Raw genomic sequence first — 23,103 nt, forward strand, 5'->3', positions numbered from 1 at the left:
CAACGTTTTTTATTCTTGTATCAACAGGACTGGGCTGTGAAGTGACGTCTGAGGCCCCAGCTAAGGGACAGAACCAGCTTCCAGGGTTCCAATTTGCGGGCAGCCTCTCCCCCAGCTTGGGCCTTGGGGTCTGCCCGGTTCTCTGTGTTTCTCTGTTGTGCTGACTCCCCAGCCATACAGCGTACTCCTAGGCCTGTCCCCACAAAACCCTTCTCTCCAAAATACAAGCACGTCATGTCACAATCCTCTTGTTCAACCAGGAAATGTTCAGCCCACTTTTTTCCTCCCCAATAAATTACCCAACTGTCCTCCCTCCCATCACATCACTTCTTTCTTTGTGAGAACTCTGCACTCGCCACACCCCATCATGAACACAGGTGTCTTGCTGGCTGTGACGGAGATGTTTCTTTCTCACACAGCAAGCGTCCTTTCACTTTCCCCTTGTTACCTTAAAAAAGCCTTTCCTGAGTCACCCACCCCTCTGATTATGAACTCACAATGTGCTGAAGTTGCAGTCACTATGTGCATACATCCCAGTTTTGGCTAGGTTTCCATCACAAGATCTTCATTAAGGAACTGCATCAAGAAGTTATACAGGGTATTCTTACATCAGAGTGGAGGAACCTGCAAAAAATTTAAACGGCTTTGAAGAGAGTGTTAACCAGGGACAGAGATGTCGCGGGTCCTAGTCAAAAGTGTCATGAGGAAAAATGTTCTCCCAAGGCTCAGAGTGGCTTCTGAACACAGAATCCTCAGGGAGGAGGTGACAGGCAGTGATTAGGGTGGGTGATACAGGTTACGCTCCCCCAGCTGGGGAAGAATAGGTTTTTTTCTTGTTTTCCAAACAATTTCTTACTATCTTTTTCTCTTATTGCCACATACCATTTCCTACGAATTAAGCATATCAATGTCAGTCATTTGGGCCACTTGGGAGAAGCTACACGATGCCATTCACAGGGATGGGGCATGACAGCCACACCAGTCTAGGTTGAAAGACCAGTGGGGGTATTTGCAAGGTAATCACGGGCATGCAACAAACTCCCCAGCTTCAATGACCTCATCTCAAAGCTGGGGTCAATAAAACTACCAAGCAAATTGCGTGAAGATTATGGCCAATGTTTACTAGGTAAGTGCCCGTGAAAGCTGCCGCTTAATGGGGAATGAGTACGATCAATGAGGCCCTGTCTACCTGCCCACATGCGCCCTGCCTTCCTGCCTTGCTGCAACAGCAGAACTTGTTTAGCTGAGATGAACACCCCCAGAGCAGCCCAGACGGGAAAGCTCCCAGCTCTGCACGGCGAGACGTGTTCCTTTCCTTCTCAGAGCTGATCACAGTTTGCTGTCGTCTGTTTTTATGTTTATCCCTTTTGTAACTCCCTCTCCTCCGGAGTTTTTGCTCAAGCAGCACAGGGCCAGGTGTGTCTTGGGTCCTGCCGGATATTCTGGGCAGGGAAACAGCCAACTCCATATCTGGCTCTGGTGCTGAACGGAGAGAGCAGAAGGCCCAGGGGCCCATGCTGAACTGAGGCGCCTGCACCCAAAATTATGGTCTGACCTTGGGCAAATTACACAGTCTTCTTTACCCTGAGATTCCTCATCTGTCCATGAAAATAACTGCCCATGTCACACAGAGTTACAAGTATTAAAGGAAATCAACAAATTCACAACCTAGCCAAGGGGCTACAAGTGCATCCTCAACAGACAAATGCTGCCTTTACGGCTCTGACGCACGCTAAGCGGGGCGGCCCCACACAGTGAACACTGCTAAGTGCCAGGGTGTTAAATGCTTCATGTGTGCTATAATACTCTTTAGATCTTACAACAATCCCAGGAAGAAATGAATATTATCATGCCCATTTCACAGATTCACCAACAGGTTGAGAGTATGCATTCTATTCCAAGGCCCTATGGTGAAGAAATGGCAATTTAAACCGGAATCTGGGCCCAGGCCTTGGCTCCATCTCTCTCCCATCCACCTGACCACTTGCCTATGAATTCCACCTGTCCAATATAAAAGTTTGCAGCCGGCCATCCCTTAAAAGCAATGTGTGCCACCGTTTGTCAATGTTGTTTAATTACCATAAACTGTTCTCAGAAACCACTACAGTAAAGAAAGGTGGACTTAAGGAATTCTGCATTGCGTTCTCCTGCAATGTGCAGGATCCCTTTCCTACACCTCCAAATCCAAGTGTATGCTTCCTCCGTGTTTATGTTTGCACACGGCTTATTAAAGCAGAAGGTATCTGCAGTAATTCCATCTCAGTTGCTTTCCAAGTTTGCAGATTATCCATATTCGGTCTGTGAACGAAAATACTACAATGTGAATGAGAATACTGCAACCATGTCAGTAAACAAAGAATACTGATACCAAGTCATTAAAGGCTTCCGCCACTCCCCGGCGAGGAGAGGCCTGCAGCCCAGCCACTGCAGCAACTCACAATGGTGCCCTCTGAGCAGACTCAGAATAAGAAAGGACGGGCTACTGGCCCGAGATAGCTAGGTGCTTGTCTAAAAAATGAATTCAGTGAGTCCTAATATTTGCTTCCTCCCATTCATACAAAATCACTAAATTCTTGAACTTGAGATACCTGGCTTTCTTTAGATAACAAGTAATCTTTTATTGTTCCAACAACCTGGTCTTTGTTGTAAAGCTCCTATATATCCTAGCTCTTCCTCAACCTCTTGGGAGCAGGCCCTCAGAGAGTTCTGAGAGACGGTCATCCTGGCTCGAGTCCTCCCGCCAAATGAAACATAACTCTTAACTTTTAGGCTGCACGTTTATTTCAGTCAACAGTTTTGGGCACCATGAAGCACCACAGCAGATTTCTCTCCACCTGAACTCTCCAAGTAACCAGAGCCTTGGTACCAGCAGTGGCCCTTTGTGCTCATCCGCCTCCTCGGGGGGTCCAGATGAATTTGGCTGAGTCTCTCCTGGTTCTCAGATCTCACATATTGGTTGATGATCCTAAGTTTTATCTGGTGGTGTATCCAGGTACGTGGCCCTCCAGTTGAAAGAAACTGAGGTGAATTACCCACCCAGTGGAGACATCCCGAGTGGGTCCAAGTTGAAAGACACTGGGTTCAGGACTGAGTGGTTAGGTAAGAGGCTGGTCTAATGTTTTCCTCAATTTGGTTACCTCCATTGAATTTTTCAGGATAAAAGTAAAACTCTTATGAGGAAACTTTCAACTCCAAATTTTGGACCATCCTCCTGGCTGGTAACAGCATTCTCGGGTGACAGGGAATCTTCCAGGAGTGGTAGACACAAAGACTTCATGCCACAGAGTTGTCCCTGTGGGAAATCTTACTAGCAAATTTATTCTGAGAACCCGACCTTACAATGGGGAATAGAACATTCAAAAAAAAAATAAAGAACAGAAAAGAAAAGAAAAAGAAATGACAGATTGCCAGTCTCCAAGTAAAACCCCAGCCAGATTTATGTACATACAAAACTTACAACATTAATCGGGAATAAGAAAAAAAAAAACTCACTCTGGAAATAACCAGGCCTGATAAAAACATTTTTTGGCATTCTGAACTTATAAAAACAAAATCCCCTTTAGTGGGAACTTGGATTTCTCTTCCTGTGTCCTTGAAATGTAAACGTTTTATCTTTCTCTAGATGTTTTAAGTGTGTGCATGTAAGTATATATATGTTTAGTTTAGTTTTTAAAGGAAACCTTGGACTCTGCCATACAAAAGTTCAAGTATTGTGTACATACGGTGGCCACGCAAATAAATTGGGATTCTAAGCAATTCTTTGATTGTACCAATTTTCAGATATTTTGCCATCTTAAACTTTGTTGCATCAGCCTGGACCACGAAGGCTTTAAGCTTTTGGAGAGTAAACCTTTGAATTTTATTTAGGCAACACCCTGACTCTCATGTGGAAGGGCCTCTTCATCTTATTGGTTTAAAATCACTATATATATATATATATATATATATATATTTATTTATATATATATAAATTGATGGCCATATGATGGATTTTTTAATTTGGAAAAACTTTTAAATTGGTGAAAGTTTAAAGAGATCTCATTATAAACGGCTGTTTTATTGGTACCTATTAAAATAAAGTTTAAATGCAGAAAAATATATCTAATGGTTAACCTAAGAACTCAGATATAAAAATATAACTGGTTTGAAAAGCTACATTTTTGTTTTTCCTTTCTGATAAATGTTTCTAGAGATGCTAATAAAAACTTAGTATAATTAATGTTAATTAGGTTGAATAACTGGAAAAAGGATTGTAAAAATGTCAAAAAAACAGATAAGTGGCTTATCCCAAAAGGATAAATATTTTTATATGGTTATTTTGAATGAGATAAATAAAATGGACATTTTTGGATTTACATACAGGGTTTTGATACTACACTACGTAAAGTTAAAAAAAAAGGGCCAAAGAGTTCACCTACTCCCCCCCAACATTAAAGTTCAAACAAGTCCGTTTTATTTACCACAGTTTAAAATATATTTATATGTAGACTGAAATACTTGATCAAGGATTGGGACAACAGACCAATTAATGAAATTAAAAATCGAGAAGGGCCTAAGCTCTTTGGCTGAAACTTGGGCATCCTAGAGACTTCTATAAAATTATATACAATGTACACCCACAAAAAAAAGGTTTCTGTCACTCCTTCTAGAAATAAGAATTATTGATTAAACTTAATAAATATAAAAATTAAAGGTATAAGATTTAATAAAATTGAGATAAAAGTTTGTGAAATTGGTATATTTAGATGGTCTTTATATAAACCTTTTGCTTATGTTGTGGGATAGATATGTTTCAGTGGAAAAACGCTTCCCCTTCTTGGTATTATAAGGCTGGGCACATGTCTATCCCTCTGAAAATATTAATTGAACAAATTAAAGGAAACCAATATAGTTACTTGAGACGTCCAATATAACGTAAATCTAAAAAGTAATTTGAGTAGCTAAAAAAAAAAATATAGGTTTACCCTGGGTTTAACTTATAACTCAAGGAAAAGAGACCTTAATAAATGTCTTATGCAAGCTTTGGAAGACAAAATAAAGAAAACCTTAGTTTTAAAACATGGAATTCTTTGTTTACAGCTCTTCTCACTGATACAAAAATGCCAATTAAGGAGATAAAATTGGGTCTGGGTGACAGAGCATTTATCTGGGGACCTGGAAGAGAGTGTCTTTGTCTTGCAGATCAGAAATATAAATACAACAAACAGTGACCTAGGACTGAGCCTAATTAGCTCAACGAAATAAAACTTGAGGCCATGAAATTTTTGGCATTTTAGAACTCAGAACTCTGACGGGTCCTTCAGACTTTGTGAGGAAATCTTAATTATCTGTTTCATAAATAGTAAGCCTTAGTGATTTGAGCAAGCAAATTCAGCTTACTCCAACTATTATTATAAATATAAGTAAGTTTTAAAGTGAAGCTATGAGATCTCTAGCTTTTGTCTGTTTATAAGCCTGCATACAGATTATAGAAGTGAGATATTTCTACTGCTAAAAAAAAAAATTTCCAAGTCAAAGAGCTCTGCTTAATTGATGTAAAAATATAAGAGCTTAAAAATTAAGTATTTTTAAAATAAAAACTTAACAAATTGACTTTCAGTGTCATGTGAATTGGAAAATATTCAGTATTAAAGTAATATTTGATATTGTTTAGTTTAAGTATGTTCTAATAAATATAGACATCTTTAAAATCATCCATCTTAACTATAATACCGTTACTGTACCTAGGTTTAATGAAAGTCAAATAAGATCCTGTTATATCTGTTGCAGATTTGTCAAAAAAAAAATAACAGTAATGTGCTGTGGTAAAATTTTAAGTAAATTAAATGCAAATGAGATGAGAGCTTTGGGTAAATATTTAAAATATATTTTTAAAATGTATGCTTAAAATAATCTCTAAATGTTTGATATCTTTAAATTCTAGAGTTGTGCTAAATTAAGTTAAATGACAAGATTTTATTAAATATCTATGCCATTTTCAGATAAAATAAGATTGAAATATGAATTACTTAACATTTAACTTCCTCTTACAGTGAAACTAAAGGTGTTTAGAAATATTAATAAATGGTTGGTATCACACAGAAATAGTCTCTATTAGTAAGGGAATGATCTCAGTATCCTAGGAAAGTAATATAAATGCGTAAAGGAAGATGTAAGAATGGAATAATACTTTGTTAATGAAAAATAGTGACTTTCTCCTGAAGCTGGTTACCTCTGAATGGAAGACAAAATAAGGGACACACTAATATAAGTATAGAAAGCTGTGGAAGGCTTGTGGAAAAGGAACCCTGAGGAAAGTTTTGTACGTGGTCAGAATTGGCTAAGTTTAGAATCAAATTGGGCAACGTAAATGAATCTTAGAAGTTAGCTGGAACAAGATTAGATTTGGTTTTCTCTCTGTTAAGAGGAAAAATTTTTCTTAAAATATTAATCCACCTTCAGTAACAGATTGTAAAACTTCTTATACCACTTAGCTGATCTGTTCTGCCTTTACATTTGACATATTTTCTTGTTAATGAATTAGTACTACATTACAGTGATCTATATGTTTATCTGATCAAGTGTTCTGAAATCTTTCAAAAAGCTCCCCAAATATAAAATTCTAATTAATTAAATAAAAATTAATTTAATTAATTAAAATTCTTTTAATCTCCAGTTAAGTTTGGGATGCTACAGAAGGCCCCTGAAACATCCCAAAGAGAGATTTTTAACTATAAAGTTTCATTTGGCATTTTAAATAACATGGAATTGTCAAATGAATCATAAAACTTCTAAGGTTATATTGAATGAGAAATATTATTAATATAGGTATTGTAGAAATTATATGGACTCCCTAAAATTCTGGTTTATCTGAAATGTTACCAGTGATAATTATGGGTATAGTGAACAGGTTTCTTTATTGATTATAGTGTAACGGTGTTTAACCATGCTTTTAAATCTTTTGTCATTTATAGACAGTTAATTGTTTTCTTCTGATGGTTTTGCAAAATGCTTTCTCTTCAAGGAGATTTACTGATTTCTAATAAATTTCAAACTACAGCACTGAACTAAACTGGGTAAGACATTTTAAAGTTCTAATGAAAACTCTCATTAAAAGAATTAGTTACATGGGACTGATTAACCAGCTGAATATGGTTATAATTTTTGATATTGTTTGAAATACTACTGCCTTTTAACCTGTTTCCCAGACATAAAGAATCTCTTCTCCTTAAGCTAGTTATGGTTCACAGCAATTTGATAAATTATAACTATGTATACAGACTTGGAACAGTTATCTTTTCTCTCTATCTGATCCCTCAAAAGACTAAAAATACTTAGGTCCCCAGTGGCTCTATCAGACAAATTAGGGAGATCATCTCCTAAGAGATATAGGAGTATAAAGGTATTTTAAGGATTTTAAAGAGAAAAGAATTTACCTAAATCTGTAAGGCAAAAATCCATGAAAAGCCTTGACGTGGCTTTCTTGGCCTTAGAAAACCTTATTAACATTCTACCCTGAGACTCCGTATTAAAACTTCCAACACAGTCAATTTAAAAAGCCTATATGATCAAATAATCAGATTTAATTTGTAAAGAAATTAATCTTGATTTGGCTATATTTGAGAAAACTGAGGGTAACTTTAGAGAGAAAAAAATTATATTTTAGTCGATATTAAATTCTAGTTTTGTTAATTGAGGTCCATATTTACTAAGACACTTCCCAGATCATTCCTTGCTGTTATGTCACACTGCTGTACAGTTTAATTGAATTATGAAAAGAATACTCTAGGTTTGATTCTGAAGCTCAGTAATCTATCCTTGGGTAAAATTCCAATGCCCCATGACCTGCAGCCAGGGGATTATACATACTGCAACAGGCATGACTTAAAGAACTGTCTCCAACCTGAATGGAAAGACCCTTTTTCAGATACTCTTAACTAGACCATACACACCAAAGCTGAAGGAAACGGAGTCTCGGATTCATTTCCTATCTGAAACAGCCCCTGCAGTGCACTGGCCTATAGAGCGCTGCTCACCTTAAAACAATGCCCAAATGGAGAAAAAGCTTCCATACCAGGATGAGAAGAAGACGACATCTGAGCTAGACTGCTGACCCAAGACACCGGACCAGGACTGTATACCAATTACTTTGATAATTTCTCCAACCTTTGATTATGAACTACTCCAATTGTTAAGTTTATGATAAATTACCTATGTCTAGTACTTCTGTGTTACCTTGGTGGGTTTCCCTACTCCAAGGCTCTAACTAGATAGCCCTCAGAAACATTATTCTAAAAAGAAATTATAGTTCTGTTTAGGCCACTGTTGATCTTACAAGGTGGGAGATTTCAACTGGCCAATTAATACCTGCTCTGACCCTGACCATAAATATGAACTTTCTCATAGGATCAAACTCAGAAACACAAGCAAAATTTTAACCCAAAAATACAACTTCTCGACTATTAAATTCTTACTCGTGACTTTATTAACGTTACTAGCTGTATTACTTATATCCTGTCTATTTTATAAAATTGTTGTCTATTACATTTCCCAATATGTAACTAGGCCCACAAGATTGATGATGGCTAAACATCTTGAAGAAACAGATAAAATTTATAACCCTGAATAAAATAAATATAATAGTGTGATTCTAGGTATGGGAATGAGCAAAGAAGGTTAAACACTTCCTGGATCATAATAGAGTAGTAAGACAGGTGATCCAGAGAACTTTTAGTATCAACAGGGCCTGATAAAAAAAACTAACACCTTGAATGGCAACTCAGAAGATTCTTCACCTGAACTAGGAATGAGCCATCCTAGCAATGTGGGACAAAATTGGTCATGAAATTTCTCTCAAAATATTGGTCGAATTTAGGACCAAGGGGGAACACTGTGAATGAAAATACTACAATGTGCATGAAAATACTGCAACCATGACAGTAAACAAAGAATGCTGAATCCGAGTCATCAGCGGCTGCTGCCAAACCCCAGCGAGTACATGCCTACAGCCCGGCCTCTCAGCCACTCACAGTGGTGCCCTCTGAGCAGACTCAGAGTAAGAAAGGACAGGATACTGGCCCTAGATAGCCAGGGGCTTGCCAAAGGAATGAATTCAATGACGCAAATGTTTGCTTCCCACCATACATAGAAAAGCAGTAAATACTTGAACTTGAGATATCTGGTTTTCTTTAGATAACAAGCAATATTTTATTGTTCCAATTACCTGATCTTTGTTGTAAAGATTCTATTTATCCTAGCTCCTCCCCTACCTCTTGGGAGCAGTCCCTCAGAGTGATCTGAGAGGCTGTCATCCCGGCTCGAGTCCTCCAGCCAAATAAACCAAATCCCTTAACATTTAGGCTGAACGTTTATTTCAATGAAGTCCCAGAATAGACACAACTCATCAATTCTGTAATGGAACACAGAGAATCAGGAACCAAAAGCGTGTTTTAGTCCAGAAAATCTCCAGGTTCCTATTTCTTCCTGTCATTATACAATCCCTCCAGAACTCATTACTTTGCTGTCTGCTCCTCTGGCAACCAAACTCAGAGAAGAGTCAACTCAGCAGAGCACCATGCTGGGGAGAACCCCCCGCAGAAGCACTGCAGGCTGCCTTCCCTCCCGCACGCTCTGCTGACCCTTGGTGTCCCCCGTGGAGACCAGGCCAACACAGCTCTTCCCAACAGCTGCAAAGTCGCTCACGTTAAATAAATCATTTTATTTTATGATATTTTACGTATATACCCATCTCTGAAAACAGCTTTGCCAGAAGCCCAAATCTTCAACATTAATCTGCAAAGGCAAATCAGGTCCCCAAGGGAAAACAAGTCTTAAGACGACGCTAAGGCCTCCAAAGTCCTCTCCACGACCATGAACCAAACTGCCTGCAGGTCTGCAGCTGCAGGAGGCTACATGTCTGCTTTTAAAGCAACCCCTTTCTGCCCTCGGGTGCTACAATGCCCTTTTATGCCCTCCCATCACAGGGCAAGAGCAGCCGCTGCAGAACCTTGCAGGGCAGCACTGACAGGACTGGACAAAGGGGATCAGAGCTAAACAAAGCATTCTGATGACACGAGCTTGTCACTGTGTCTCTTTACAGATGTAGATATATATAGAGAGAAGTGGGGTGATATTGCTCAAAGTCACACAGCTAATAAGTGGCAAAGTATATAACTCTGCTCCTCCCTCCTGTGTGACGCCCAACTGGGACAACCACAGGGTTCTCTCGTGGCTACCTGAACAGTCTTTTCCTATCACTCATGACACACAATAGTGTCTGAACTTAGCCTGCATTTGCAGCATCTTTTCCCTCCAGTTTCTCAGGAACAAGGCTGTTCGGGCCTGTATGAATTCCGGCTTCCTGAAATCTCCGTGCTCAGGCTGGTCTTGCCTGTGCATCCGGCCCGCTGCTCAGAGGCTCTTCCTCCCCTGCAGGAGGACGTTTCTAATCTTCACAGGGACACAACCTCAGGGGAGCTCTCCTCTCGCCCTCAGCATGGCAGGTGTCCCAGGCCTCATCCCGAGCAGCCCCGTTAGGACGGTGTCTGCCCAGCTCTGCTAGTCAGATCAGCAGCCTCAATGCCAGGGATTATACCCAGGTCACACTGCAAACCTACTGCCCGCCTCACAGCCCCCAGCCAGCAGGTCACCTGGAAGTCACAGCAAGTGCCCCACCCAATCCAGAAGTCTCTTCTTTTGCCAGCACCACTGATGAATGGTTTCCAACCTTCGGTCAGTTTCGCACAAAACAGCACCTTCAACTGTGAAACGGGTGGTTTTTCTTCTGCGCCTCATCCTTACTGGAAACGTAAAGGGAAACCAAAGGCCTTTTCTCAACCCTTTTCTGATGAAACCCTCCCACCCACAATACTCATATGCTCAAGAGCTTTGGATCCACATGATTTTCGTTCTCTTAGGCTAAGTGGCTCAAAAAACTAAGGGATTCTTTCTCCTTTGAGGGTATTAGCACTCAGTTTCTCGGCTTTAATCTGTTTTTGTCTCTCTCTTCAGTGACCCTAGCAGTTGCCACCTCTTACTCCCTTCAGCAGCCTCCCTCCCAACTTCTAGTCTAGGAAATCAGCTGTGATGAGGGGCATGGGGGCAGTCACAGAAGATGCAACTAAGGCACAGAGAGGCTACATAATTTGCCCAAGAAATCACCTTGAACCACCAACAGAGTGTGTCACGTCCCTCTGTTTAACTCTAATGCTAAGCAAGTTAACTTTTTGTAGATTATGTTTATAAACAGATGAGGTATGAAAATACATAAAAGGACACACATCAACTCTAAGATATTCATTAACTCCACTATTTTGTTTCTATTTATTTTATTTCTATTAAAAAATTAAGAACCCCTGCAGTCAATATAGCAAAATGTTACTGGGTTTTAAATCCAGAATATACAGGGGTTGTGTCATTACTCATTCTTGTATGTATTTTCACAAGACAAAATGATTTGAAAGTCTCTCTCCCCGCCCCCTACTCACTACTGGCTCTCACCAGAGCTCCCAGACCACACATCTAACAGCCTTTCACTTTACCCACAGCTGAACTCATCAGTTTTCCCCCAGAACTCCCTCTGCTGCTTTCCCTCCTCAGAACACAGCAGGACCATTATTTAACTCATTAATCCACCCAGAAACCTGGGCCTTACTCCATCCTACCTTCACAGAAATCATTGATCCTTTCCTCTTTACCATCTAAACATGCCTTCAATCTGTTCGCTTTTACCCACTGACCGTCCCACCGCTCAAGTGGAAGCCAACAACACTGCCCACCTGGACTCATGAGTCTCCCAAGTGGCCCCACAGCCACTCTCCCCTACTTGAGACAAATGTGATTGTGTCTCTCCCACGCTTTTGGACTCATTTCAGACCCACTGTTCTTAGAAGAAACTTCAATTTCTTCACCTGGTGAAGGTCCTTGCCATGAAACTGTCAGCTCAGGAAGGGCAGGACACACCCTCGTCCCTCGGCTCCACCATCTGGCAGAGCATCAGCTTGGGAGGATTGAGTTCTTAGCAAACTACTTCACTTATCCATACAAATCCATGGTAGATTAGAAAGATTTTAGATGTTAAGCTCGACTATTAATTTGGGGATTTTGCACTGGCAACCTGCAAGTATATATTCCAATTATTGTGTCTTCTTAAAACCATACCCAGATTAAAGGAGTATTTGTGGAATGTCTTCAGAGTAAAAGGGACTGTACTTTTACAGATTTTATGTTTTAATATATGAACAACCCGGACAGGGTCAAAAATAGAACCGCCTCACAAGTGACAGAAGACAGGTGAGACGCATATAGCAACAGGTCACAAAGATGGTAAGAGCAAAGTTGTTTCTCCAACCCCCGAAAAAATTCCTCCAAGAACTGAAAACTCAGAAATTTGAAAGTAAAATACTATCATATAAAGAAAGAAAATAAATAATCCTCTTCATCAGGGTTTCTAGATCTGACTGCAGAGTTATTAGCAGGCCATACTGAATCCTAGCACAGAAAAATCAGATGGACTAGTGATGAGTAAGTTCCAGGAAAACGGCAGTAACTCCTCCACTTGAAAGAGGACACACACTCACTTGTTCAAGGTGATTGTAAACCACATTCTGCAGAAATTCAGAAGATTCAGGCACCGCTTCTAGATGGTGATGACACGGAAGGACGGCTTGGATGCATGCTTCTAACTGAGTCACCGGCATTCTTACACTGCAGGGGGAAATGGAGGCCCTCAGCCAAGAGCACAGTTGTTCCTGTCATGTATCCCAGGCCGTGCCTCGGGGACTCAGTGTACTGTAGCAGTCCGGCCCCAGGTGAGGACCCGCAGCGTGGCCCAAGCAAGCAGGAGGGGCACTGTGCTTGAGAAATCCCATCCCCCATGGGGGCAAGAGGGGCTGGTGGGGTTGTGTGAACCTATAAATGCTCATAGAAATACACCTGCATACATTGAAGTGATAAAATTAAAAGTAGCAGGCTATTTAACAAAATTTCAATTGTCAGTGTTAATTTTACCATTCCATTCCGCTTGTCCCCTGCACTCTGAGACAGGCTTAGGCTCTCTCACACATGCAGCTCTGATGCAATAGTTGTGAAGTTATTTTACTTTGCTGCAAGTGTCTTCGCTCCCAGTGTCACTGTGACTGTCGTCTCTTAACACAGTCAGATATCTTCCTGCATCTCTCCCTGAGTTCCTTGCTCCTGCTTCTCAGATCCTGAGATAAAGAACAGGTGAAGGCACTTGACTGGAAAAGTCAATGTGGACTTGACCAAAGTCCTCAGTGACCCCCTAGGTGAGTGCTGCCCACCCCTTACCTTCGATTCTCAAGGTTCTGCCCAGGGTGACATCCAGCCAGGAGAGAGTCCTGGGCCCTATTAAAAGCTGTGTGGCTTGGGTGCAGGGAAAGCTGCAGGAGCTGTTTCCGTAGCCGGTCCCATCCACACCTCTGCTCCTCTCTCTCCCGAGGCAGCGCTGCCAAGCCCCCAGGCTCCCTGAGCTTCTGTCTTTCTCTTCTACTCTACTTCAAGCCCTTTTCCTCTTCCTTTATTCCCTGATTATCCCTAGCTGGAGTGATTTTTCTATCATAGAATCTGAAAAAATTTCCTGCAGCTGAAAAAGAGGTGCCAGAGGTCAACGCGCATATGGTGGTTCCTGAATAGAGCCCCTGGTTAGGGGGACCCTCACCAACACTCACGGGGCATCAGGCATGTTGCACCACCAACAAGAGTTTGCTGTGACACCAAGGCACGCACAGCATCCCTGCTCACTAAATTGTAGTTGTAGTCCTTTATTAAGAAGCAAAAATAAAAAAATTGCTCATGTTTCTTACTAAAATTATTTATGAGGGAGAAAAAGAAATTGTAATAGAAAGAACAAATTTCACTCCATGTTAGATGTGTTCATTTGGCTTTAATCCTGTACCTTGTTTTCTAGGCTCAGACTTGCTATCTCTGCACCTTTTGTAAAAGAAAGTTGCCTTTAGCCTGAAATATCCAGGAGGGCCTATTCTCCGGGCTCTGATCTTTAAGGATATTTGCTCTTCTACACTTATGTATAGATGGCAAGTTGTAAAATAGTGAATAACCTTTCTTTTTTTTTGGAGGTTTTACAGGGGCACCATAATTTGACCCACATGGACAGCTGCAGGAACAAAGGATTTCAAGGACAAACAATTCATACAGCAAGAAGTTTGCAACAACCAGCCACATCCCTGCCGCTTTTTAGTATAAAAGGAGACTGAATTCTGCCCTGGGGAAGAGAGTTCTACTGGATAACAATATGCCATTTTCTGGGTCTGCCAGCTTTACAAATAAAGTCTCTTTTCCTTACTCCAACATCTCATCTCCCGATTAATCGGCCTGTCATGCAGCAAGCAGAACGAGTTTGGACTTGGTAACAAATTGACTGCCTTAGAGGTAGTATGTCTCCACTGTTTCCTCATTTCCAGTATTTCACCACCTATCAATTTTATATGCTTTTTAACAACATGAACAAAAAACCTATTACAAGGAATTGATTCCACAGAAATAAAATTATTTCTACTCCTTCAAAACTTTTTTCTTTTCTATTTTATTTTGTTTTGCTTATTGAAAAGAAAATAAATTCAAATCTTTTTATTTCACGTATTTTTATAACTAGATATTGTAAATACTACAAAGATATTTAAATTGCAATAAAAATTGTTCATATATTAGTATAAAGATATATACACAATCAATGCAGATTAGGAAAGGAGTAGATATTTACTAAAAATCCACTGCACATCCAGTCTTTTACAAGCATATCCTGGAATATAAGCTCTATTATCCAGGGTCCCCCACCCCCAATCTCACTGCGGAGTCCCTTAGTAATCAACTACCAAGGCACCAGCATAGAACCATGAGATCACTAGTTTAGGTATAAATGAGAGTATTAGCTCATTCAATTCTAAAACAGAAACCTTAAAATAAATACTGAACTTACTTACAGATAAACAAATTTGGACACAAAAAAGTACAGTTTCTCCCCAAATTCACAAAGATAATAACTGGTAAAGGCAAGATTTGAACTCATCTGCCTTGAATATAAAGCTAAGTTGGAAATCCCCTTCAACTGTGGAGGACCAGCAGCACAGCATGTCACCCTATCTTTGTTCAGATCTGGCTTTAGACAGCCTGAGACAGCACCCCTTCCTATGGAACTCGAGGGCAAACAATAACAATAAGGATTTTATATTCAGTAGTTTCTTAGGTCTCAATTATATAAAGTGTCAGCAGGTCAGCAGAAAACTCTGGGAAATATGAGTGGGTCCAGAGCTTTTTGCTGATAAGAAACTCAATCTATCAGGACAGAGTGACCTTCCCATGAGAGGCCTCATGGACATAAACTAAAGGCAACTGAGCAATGAAAACTAGCAAGAACATGGAACTCAAGCAAGAAGGATCCCTACCATCCCCTGCCCAGTTGCCTCTTCACCTTTGTGGACAAGACGGCAGAAGGTCCATGTTCTTGTCCAAGTTACAACATCATGGATTCTCACCCATATAATATTACGACTCTATGCTGTCTTAAGTCCTTTCCAACTAAAATATGATGACACCAATATCTCAGCGGAATGTCTATGTCTCCACTTTCTCTCTTCTATTAGGAGACTATATCTATGGCCACAAAGCCGAAATTCAATTAAAAACACCATGCACGAAGCCTGGTGAAAGTCTGTGTAAGAGACATTGTTCTCAAGCTCAGTGAGTGAAAACTCAGAAAAAGTGGTCCTTATCCCTCTGCAAGTGGAAGGTAGCCTGATTGTGTGTGTGTATGTGTGCACACGTGTGTGTGTAAATCAAATACAATGTATTGTGGGATGTGCACAGATTTTTTTTATGTTACTATCATTTCATGAGGATGAGCCAACCTTTAAAGTAATTTGAATCTACTATTCTGAGAGAGTCTCAGGATCTTTTGGTGGAGGATGGGAAAGGGGAAAGGAAAGGAGGAAAGAAGTAAATGAAGCAAAGCTGTAAGTATACTGCTAGGGAAAGGCAAGACATTAATTTTGTTCCTACTTGCATCACACACAAATTAGGGACTGGCTTTCCCACATGTCTTGTCAAGCACTGAGTTGCAGAAGAACAGGTGACAGCCCATTTCTCACTGAGCTTGTGACTGTACGTGGCATCTTATAGACACTAATTATTTAACCTGATCAAACAATCTAGCAGCAGGCTGTAATTCTCCTATTTTGAGAGATAAGAAAACAGAAGTGAAAGAGGTTATATAGCTTGACCAAAGTCAGAGGACAAGTAAACTAAAGAAGATGAATTCAAACTCAGATCTGAATGCAGAGTCTGATCTTCCCACTCCGAGGGCTGGAAATTCCTTAACACACAGGGTCCCCAGCTCCTCTGCTTTGTTCCTGGCAGCAAGCATTTCCCATGGCGATATTCTCCAGTTCTCAGACACAGCGCTCTGTGCAGCCAATAACCTCCATTCGACCTTGATCATCTACCTGTCACGCCCACCAGGCTTCACCAGGCAAGAAAGCTGGCTTTCAACTGCATACAAAGCCACCCGTTTTATCCTGGATTCTTCAGCGGCTTTTCCAGCGTAAACGCAGCCATGAAAGTGCTCACAGTTTGTACATGAGCCACACTACCTCTCTCCATCTCTGTCCCCACCTATACTACTTTGCTATGACCATTTTGAGAATCTTGGAAACAAATTTTTAAAAACAGAAAAGAAAGGATTCTGTAACAAGTACTTAATACTTACAATTTTAAATGAGAAGTTACAAAGTGAGTATTTACAAACCGAATCTGCCTTCCTAGGTGTCAGTTTTAACAGTTAAATTATACAATAGCAAAAAATTCTGACTTAAATAATTAACAAAAACATCAACAATAATCTGGAATAAACTCAAAAACAATGCCCATGTTGTACATGGAGGAAGTACAGGACTGTACTGTGGGGTAAAGTAAGAGGTGTGAAAGTAGAGACATCAACATTTTGTATGCAGGAAAGCAGTTTTGTAAAAATGTACGTTCTCCTAAAGATAATTCAAAAGTACTAAAAAATCCCACGAGAGCACTTCTTTTTTTTTCTAACTTGAAAAATTATATTAGAATTCTTCAGGAATAATAAAGTCATAATACTAACCAAGAAAATTTGGGATCGAAAAGAGAATCAAAAAATCGCACTGTCAGATATTAAATAAATGTTTACAATATGTAAGATATAGTGCTAGTGTAAGAAAATAAGATTGATAAAAATAAACCATGAGCTCAAAAAGAGACTCTAGTGTACACAAGTATTCTTTACAGGTGGGATTTCAAGTTAAAAAGCAAAGTAGGAATTCAATAATTGTCTTGGGACAATCAGAGAATCCCCTGGAAAAAACAAATTCTATTCCAGTCATAATGACCGCAAGAAAAATTACAGAATGTGATGTGAATATTAGAAAGTACTAATAACAGCGAATATAATTCTTTGCTCATATTAATTCAACTTCTCTTCACTATAACAAGTACCATCATCATCTCCATCTTAGAGATTAAAAAAACCTACAGAAGAAATTTATACCATTATAAGAAAGTATTTCTAAGAATAATATCAGGAATAAAACCCAAAAAGAAGACATTTACAATCTTAAGATTATTTTGGGCCACAACAAAAATGAACCTACTGAACAAAATGAAAGGCAAAATATGACAAGGAAAAGCTCTCTGATACATGTTGATGAAGACAAGGGGTTAATGTTCATAATATACATAGAGCTGTCACAAAGCAACAAGAAGCTGCCTCACTTAAATGTGTGCAAAGGACAAAAGAGATCATTCACTTTTTAAAAGTCAGATGGCTAATGAGTGAAAAATGCTCAATACCTCACTGGTCATCAAGTGCAAATTAAAACAATGAAAAAGTACTTTTGCTCATCATATTGGCACATATTTTTAAAAGATATTCTAGCTAGTGTCCATCTTTGAGAGAACAAACTGTGAGCGATCTTTTGGAGGATGACATGTCAATGGATATGTAAACTCTGAAAAACGTGTGTACACACAGGCTGAACTCCACATTTTGGAATCGTTTCATTTAGAAAAATTCAGTTCAAAAAGATGTACTTATCAGAGCATTTACACAGCACTGTTTACAATGGTGAGAAGAAAAGCTGAAGTGAAATCATATCCAGCGATAGAGAATTGGTTACATAAGTTATTCTACATCTTTTCATGCCCCACAGGAGAAGGAATTTCTTGATTCACTTGAAAGGAGCCTGTGATTTATGTAGTTGTCACATCCAAGGACTAAATTTCCAGAAACCTTAACGAAAATAATACTCATACAAGATCACAGGAATGTTTGTATAAGAAGTATGCCAGTCAAACACCCTTTCTGACAGTGGAAAATGGAGAAAACTTAAGTGTCCACCATCAAGACAATGATGCGGTAAATCACGGTGAGCTGTGGGCACTAAAGTTCCGGTGTTTCGGCGTGGTCCAAGGCCTTGTCCACAGTACGCTCCCACGAAAGGTGTCCTTACACAAGAGACCAAACCTGCATATCAGGAAAACCCTCTACTCTATCTGAAAGGACCGGGTGAGTCTGGAGAGAGAGGACGTCTGTGATATATACCTGAGTGAATAAACCGAGCTGCAGAAAACATATAGTATGGCCTTATTTTTCAATAAAGCATATATACACACACATAGACATAGATTTCTCATATACGTGTATGTATGTGTTTATTTATATGACATAGGCATAAAGGTCATGAAATATATACTCCACATTGTCAGCAGTTTTTACTCTCAGGAAAAAAGGGGAAGGGATGTAGGGGACTTTCGGTACCACAACAGATCTCTTTTCAGAATTTCAGTTAAGTATACTTGGAATTTAAAAGTTTATTTAAGTCCAAAGTAAAATGGACGAGGACTCCACAAGACAGAATGCTATACTAGTCATTAAAAATCATGCCAGGGGAGATAGAATATTGTAGAGAAATGTGTAATAAGCCGAATGGAAAATGGAGGTCTCCACACAGTATACAGGCACACATTGCTCGCTGGTTTTTATGACAGAGGTAATACACACTGATGAAAAGAACAGAAAATAGATGTTAATGTGTTAATTATTATCTCTGAGTACTGGCACCAGGATAGATCCATTTGACCCTTTTTTCATACATTTATATTAAATACACACTATTTTTCATCTGAAAAATGCATTTTTAGATGTCTAGTACCACACATTGGAAAATTACACGAGTACTTACAGAAACAAATAACTAGGAGACACCGCAGCAGCGTCACAAAGTGTAGAAAGGGCGATCCTGAATAACACCGCGCAGTTACATAAGGACCCACAAAGTGAGAGCACCTGCTGTAACAGGGCGCGGCCCCCTTCCATTTGTCAGATGTGTCTTCAGGGCTGAGGCAGTTCTGAGCACGGCCAGTGTCAGTGCTGGTGTCTGGATGGATGCCACTGGAGGTGAGGGCACCTGCAAGCCGAGAGGAAGAACAGAAATCATCCTCTGCTTTTTCTGTCTTGTTTCTTTGTTACTTTTAAAGAGAGGCGGAAATAAGATAAACTGGATCTTTCCTACTGAAATTTCAGTAATGAAACCATTTTTAAAGTGATCACAACTTATATTCTGCCTATGACTGTCTTTTCAACAAAGCATCATATTTATAAAATGTTAATTAACTCAGTTAATTAACTCCCTGTTGAAACATTCTAGTAAAGAGCATGAACTGCAGTATGTAAAAGAACCACACCTGCAGTGACTAGCTCAGCTGTCTTGACGGCAGTGCAGTCAGCCCCCACCATCCCGTGGCCCTGAGCTCCTGATGCTGGTAAGAGAGCACGCTGCTGCCTCAGATGGAAAGAAAAGGTGAAAGCATTTTCTGAAATCTACAGCACTGACAAAACATAACTGATAAATCCCAGGCTCCTTTGAGGCTGTCATTTTCCGTTTCTGGCCAACACCCGTCAATGAGCAGAACCACCCCATTCCCGAGTCATGGGACTCACGTGGGCAGAAGTTTTGGAGAAATTTCCAGGTATAGAATGTAAACCAACTATACATAAAACTCTGAAAAAGAAAAGATGCAATAATCTGATTTTGGAAGACACTAAAATATTCTCCTAAGCCTTAGTACTTGGAAAGGCTGGGCTTCTACTAAGCCACTTATTTATTTCACAGCCAATGAGCATCTCCCACAAACCCTGTTTCCCTGTGTCTGCTGGGAGCTTCAGGCACATTGATGTTGTCTATCTTATAAGTCACAAGGCAGAGGCGTGTGTCTCACGCTGGCAACTCTCACACAGGCTCAACTCCTAGCCTCACTGTATGAACTTGGCCCCATTTTCTCACCTGTTTATTTGGTACCTGTTCTTCTGTAAGCTGCCTGAAATGCTTATTGAAACAAGTCAGAAGAATGAGTGGGTAGAGAAATGGACAGATGGACAGGTGAGAGATGGGCAGAAAAACAGAGAGTCTCCAAGAGAAGGGGAGCAATCAAAATTACCTATGCAAAACCCTCTTCTAGTCAGGGAAGGAAACCACCACGGAGAAGTGTGAAGAGGCAGGTTGCTTAGGACTGTTTCCTGGATTCCATGAAAAGTCACACCAAGAGATGAGAGGGTAGAACTATAAATAATAAAAGAAAAAATCATGCATGTTTGAAAAATATATCTACATTATGTACTTTCTAAAGAATAGAGTCAAATTAGCAAGGCCCAATAACACAATCCTTGGGTATATACAGAAGTGAGAATCCCATCTCCAATCTGCAAGGCATCCCTTTGGAGCACTGAGAGTCTACACGGTGCAGTCATAAAGCCATCACCGCAAAAGCGATGCTATCCTGCACTTACGAGGAAAGAGCAGCTGTGCTCGGTCTGCCTACACGTGTCTTTTACACCCCTCAGCACCTCTACGGGGGAGGGACGCCTAGCGAGCCCCATCTCTGCAGGACAGAAGACAAGTCCAAGAGAGGCTAAGCCGACCTACCAATTCTCCATCTCACAGGACTTGTCACTCCAGACCAGGACTCGAACTCGGACCCACGTTTGTAACCACAGTACTACCGTATTTTATGTGCTTTTTGTGTGTATAATACATTTGTTTCTGGCATGAAAGGGTATTTAATAAATGATCGGTTGTCTTGTCTATCTCATTAGTTCACAATCTTTATATTTTTGAATTGTACTCTTCCCCTGGAGAAAGGAACGGAAAGAGCGGGGGTCAGAATGAGGTGGGGCTCCATTCTTTATCTGTTGCCTCATCTCATCCAAGTCCCCAAACAGGGAGAAAGAGCAAATGTTCTCTTCATCATTTAAAGAGAGGGCTCCAGTGACGGTGACTTACTCAACCCCAAAACCAAGTCTGGGGGAAGGGCACATGCAGCAACGAGAGCAGTATCACCTGTAGGAAGGCAAAAAGAGCTCAGGGGATGGCTCAATGGGTCAGCCTGATTTCATTTCAATCGATAATACAATAGCACACTCTAAAAAAACTAGAATGCAATGGATTTCCTCTTTCTTGACATCTAGCAAGTTTCCACATCTCACATGTAACATTATCACGAACTAGTGAAAGGAAGAGTCCACAGACAAGGAAAATCAATGCCACAGGCAGGCTGAAACACAGGCTGGAGGAAAGGAAGGGAAAGGGCATAGTAAAGAAGAGGGGAAATTCTGGGAAAAAGACATCATCACAAGGACTCTCAAGCATCATCCAGCAATCATATAATCATTCTTTCAAGAGAGAGTTACTTAGGTCCTATTTTGTGCAACATTGTACAGTGGGCGAAGCAAGAGCACAGCGTCCATGGTGGCAGCAAGCTGCGGAGCTCCAATACACTTCTGATCCCGGTACCTTGCACACTTGTCCTCAGTATAAAGGCAAAATATATAGTAAAATAATCCAATGTAAACTCTATGCAATGCTGAAAAAAATTAAAGAATACCTAAATACCTGGACAGACACACCACGCACATTCCTGAATCAAATGACAGCATTCTTGGGATGGCAGTGCTCCCCAGAGCGATCCATATATTCAACGTGGACTCGATCACAATCCCAGTGGGTTCCTCTGCAGAAACTGACTATCTGCTGCTACAATTCATATGGGAATTCGAGGATCTCAGTAACCAAACCGTACTTGAAATAGAAGAACAGTTTGAGAGGACTTGTAATTCTCAATTTCAAACCTTACAACTGTATCTCCAGGTGAGATTAGAGGCCATTTTTAAGTTATAATTGTGTTTATCCTTATTTTCTAAATTCTGTACAACGAATATACCTGTTAGAATAAGAAATTTAAAAAGTAAGGTATCTTTTAAAACATGCAAACCTATTCATTCATTGGGAAAAAAATATTTTGACTATAAAGAAGTAAACAAATATCTAGTGAAAAAGGACTATTTAAAAACAAGAGTGCATTTACATTTTTTGTAAATTGGAAACTGAAAAGCACAAACACATCAAGTTTCTAGGGAGAGTGTTGCAACATATTAATTGTTATTTCCAAAATTCTAATTGAACAATGAAAACTCACGAAAGACAAAATCCTGATTGACAGCCAACTGCAAACACATGGAGAGCAAAGGCCTAGAAATCACAGTTCCTTTAACTCTGCTACTAACTCAATAGGAGAGGAAATTCCTCAGTGAGGGGACAGTGGAATCCCATGCATAAGACAGGATACACAGTACAAACTGCACTAGAATTGGGGGTGATTTCCATAGAAGAATTCTAAAGTTACAACATTGATGAAAAACTATAAAAACACTGACAGACAGATTAAAACACACAGTCATATATATTATATAAAAACATATGAAGTCTGCCCCCATGTTGCATAGAAATACAAACATATTTGTTCATTTATGGGCACTGATTACTTTATCCCAGGTAGAATATTTCAACTAAAATAGATAATCAATAATACACTCCACTTGTCAAAACTAGTTGATAAGTTACTCTGCCATGTATGCATAATGTGTCTAAGATAGATTTAAAATTAGTGAAAAAGATTTTTGTATGGTTTCTTGAACCCTTCTCAAAACACCAAGCTTAATTTTAAAATAAATCTGAGCAGTATTTCTATATGATCTTTTCCCTTGTGAAATGAACAACACAGTCTGTTGTC

The 23,103-nt window shown here is 39.9% G+C and overlaps 2 protein-coding genes and 1 long non-coding RNA gene across 3 annotated transcripts in view; all 3 read right to left on the reverse strand.

Annotated features, from left to right (window-relative positions):
* LOC140693986 (uncharacterized) overlaps positions 1 to 21,486 on the reverse strand; it is a 41,666-nt gene extending 20,180 nt beyond the window's left edge. Inside the window, exons 1-4 of the mRNA XM_072957486.1 lie at positions 21,331 to 21,486; positions 20,961 to 21,050; positions 20,476 to 20,597; positions 19,221 to 19,445 (exon numbers count right to left, since the gene is read on the reverse strand). Coding sequence (XP_072813587.1) covers positions 19,221 to 19,445; positions 20,476 to 20,597; positions 20,961 to 20,971 — 358 coding nt within the window. The 5' untranslated portion in view covers positions 20,972 to 21,050; positions 21,331 to 21,486. The remainder of the gene's footprint in view (positions 1 to 19,220; positions 19,446 to 20,475; positions 20,598 to 20,960; positions 21,051 to 21,330) is intronic.
* Positions 1 to 23,103, reverse strand: part of LOC140693984 (uncharacterized) — a 244,706-nt gene that overhangs the window by 131,378 nt on the left and 90,225 nt on the right. The gene's annotated exons all lie outside the window — the stretch shown is intronic.
* Positions 10,511 to 13,384, reverse strand: LOC140694004 (uncharacterized). Its single transcript, XR_012069729.1, has 4 exons — positions 13,288 to 13,384; positions 12,988 to 13,187; positions 12,558 to 12,684; positions 10,511 to 10,778 (listed from the first exon to the last, which is right to left on the reverse strand). It is a non-coding gene; the product is annotated as an uncharacterized lncRNA (long non-coding RNA).

The sequence above is a fragment of the Vicugna pacos genome, unplaced genomic scaffold (genome assembly GCF_048564905.1).
Source record: "Vicugna pacos unplaced genomic scaffold, VicPac4 scaffold_20, whole genome shotgun sequence".
NCBI classification, from domain to species: Eukaryota; Metazoa; Chordata; class Mammalia; order Artiodactyla; family Camelidae; genus Vicugna; species Vicugna pacos.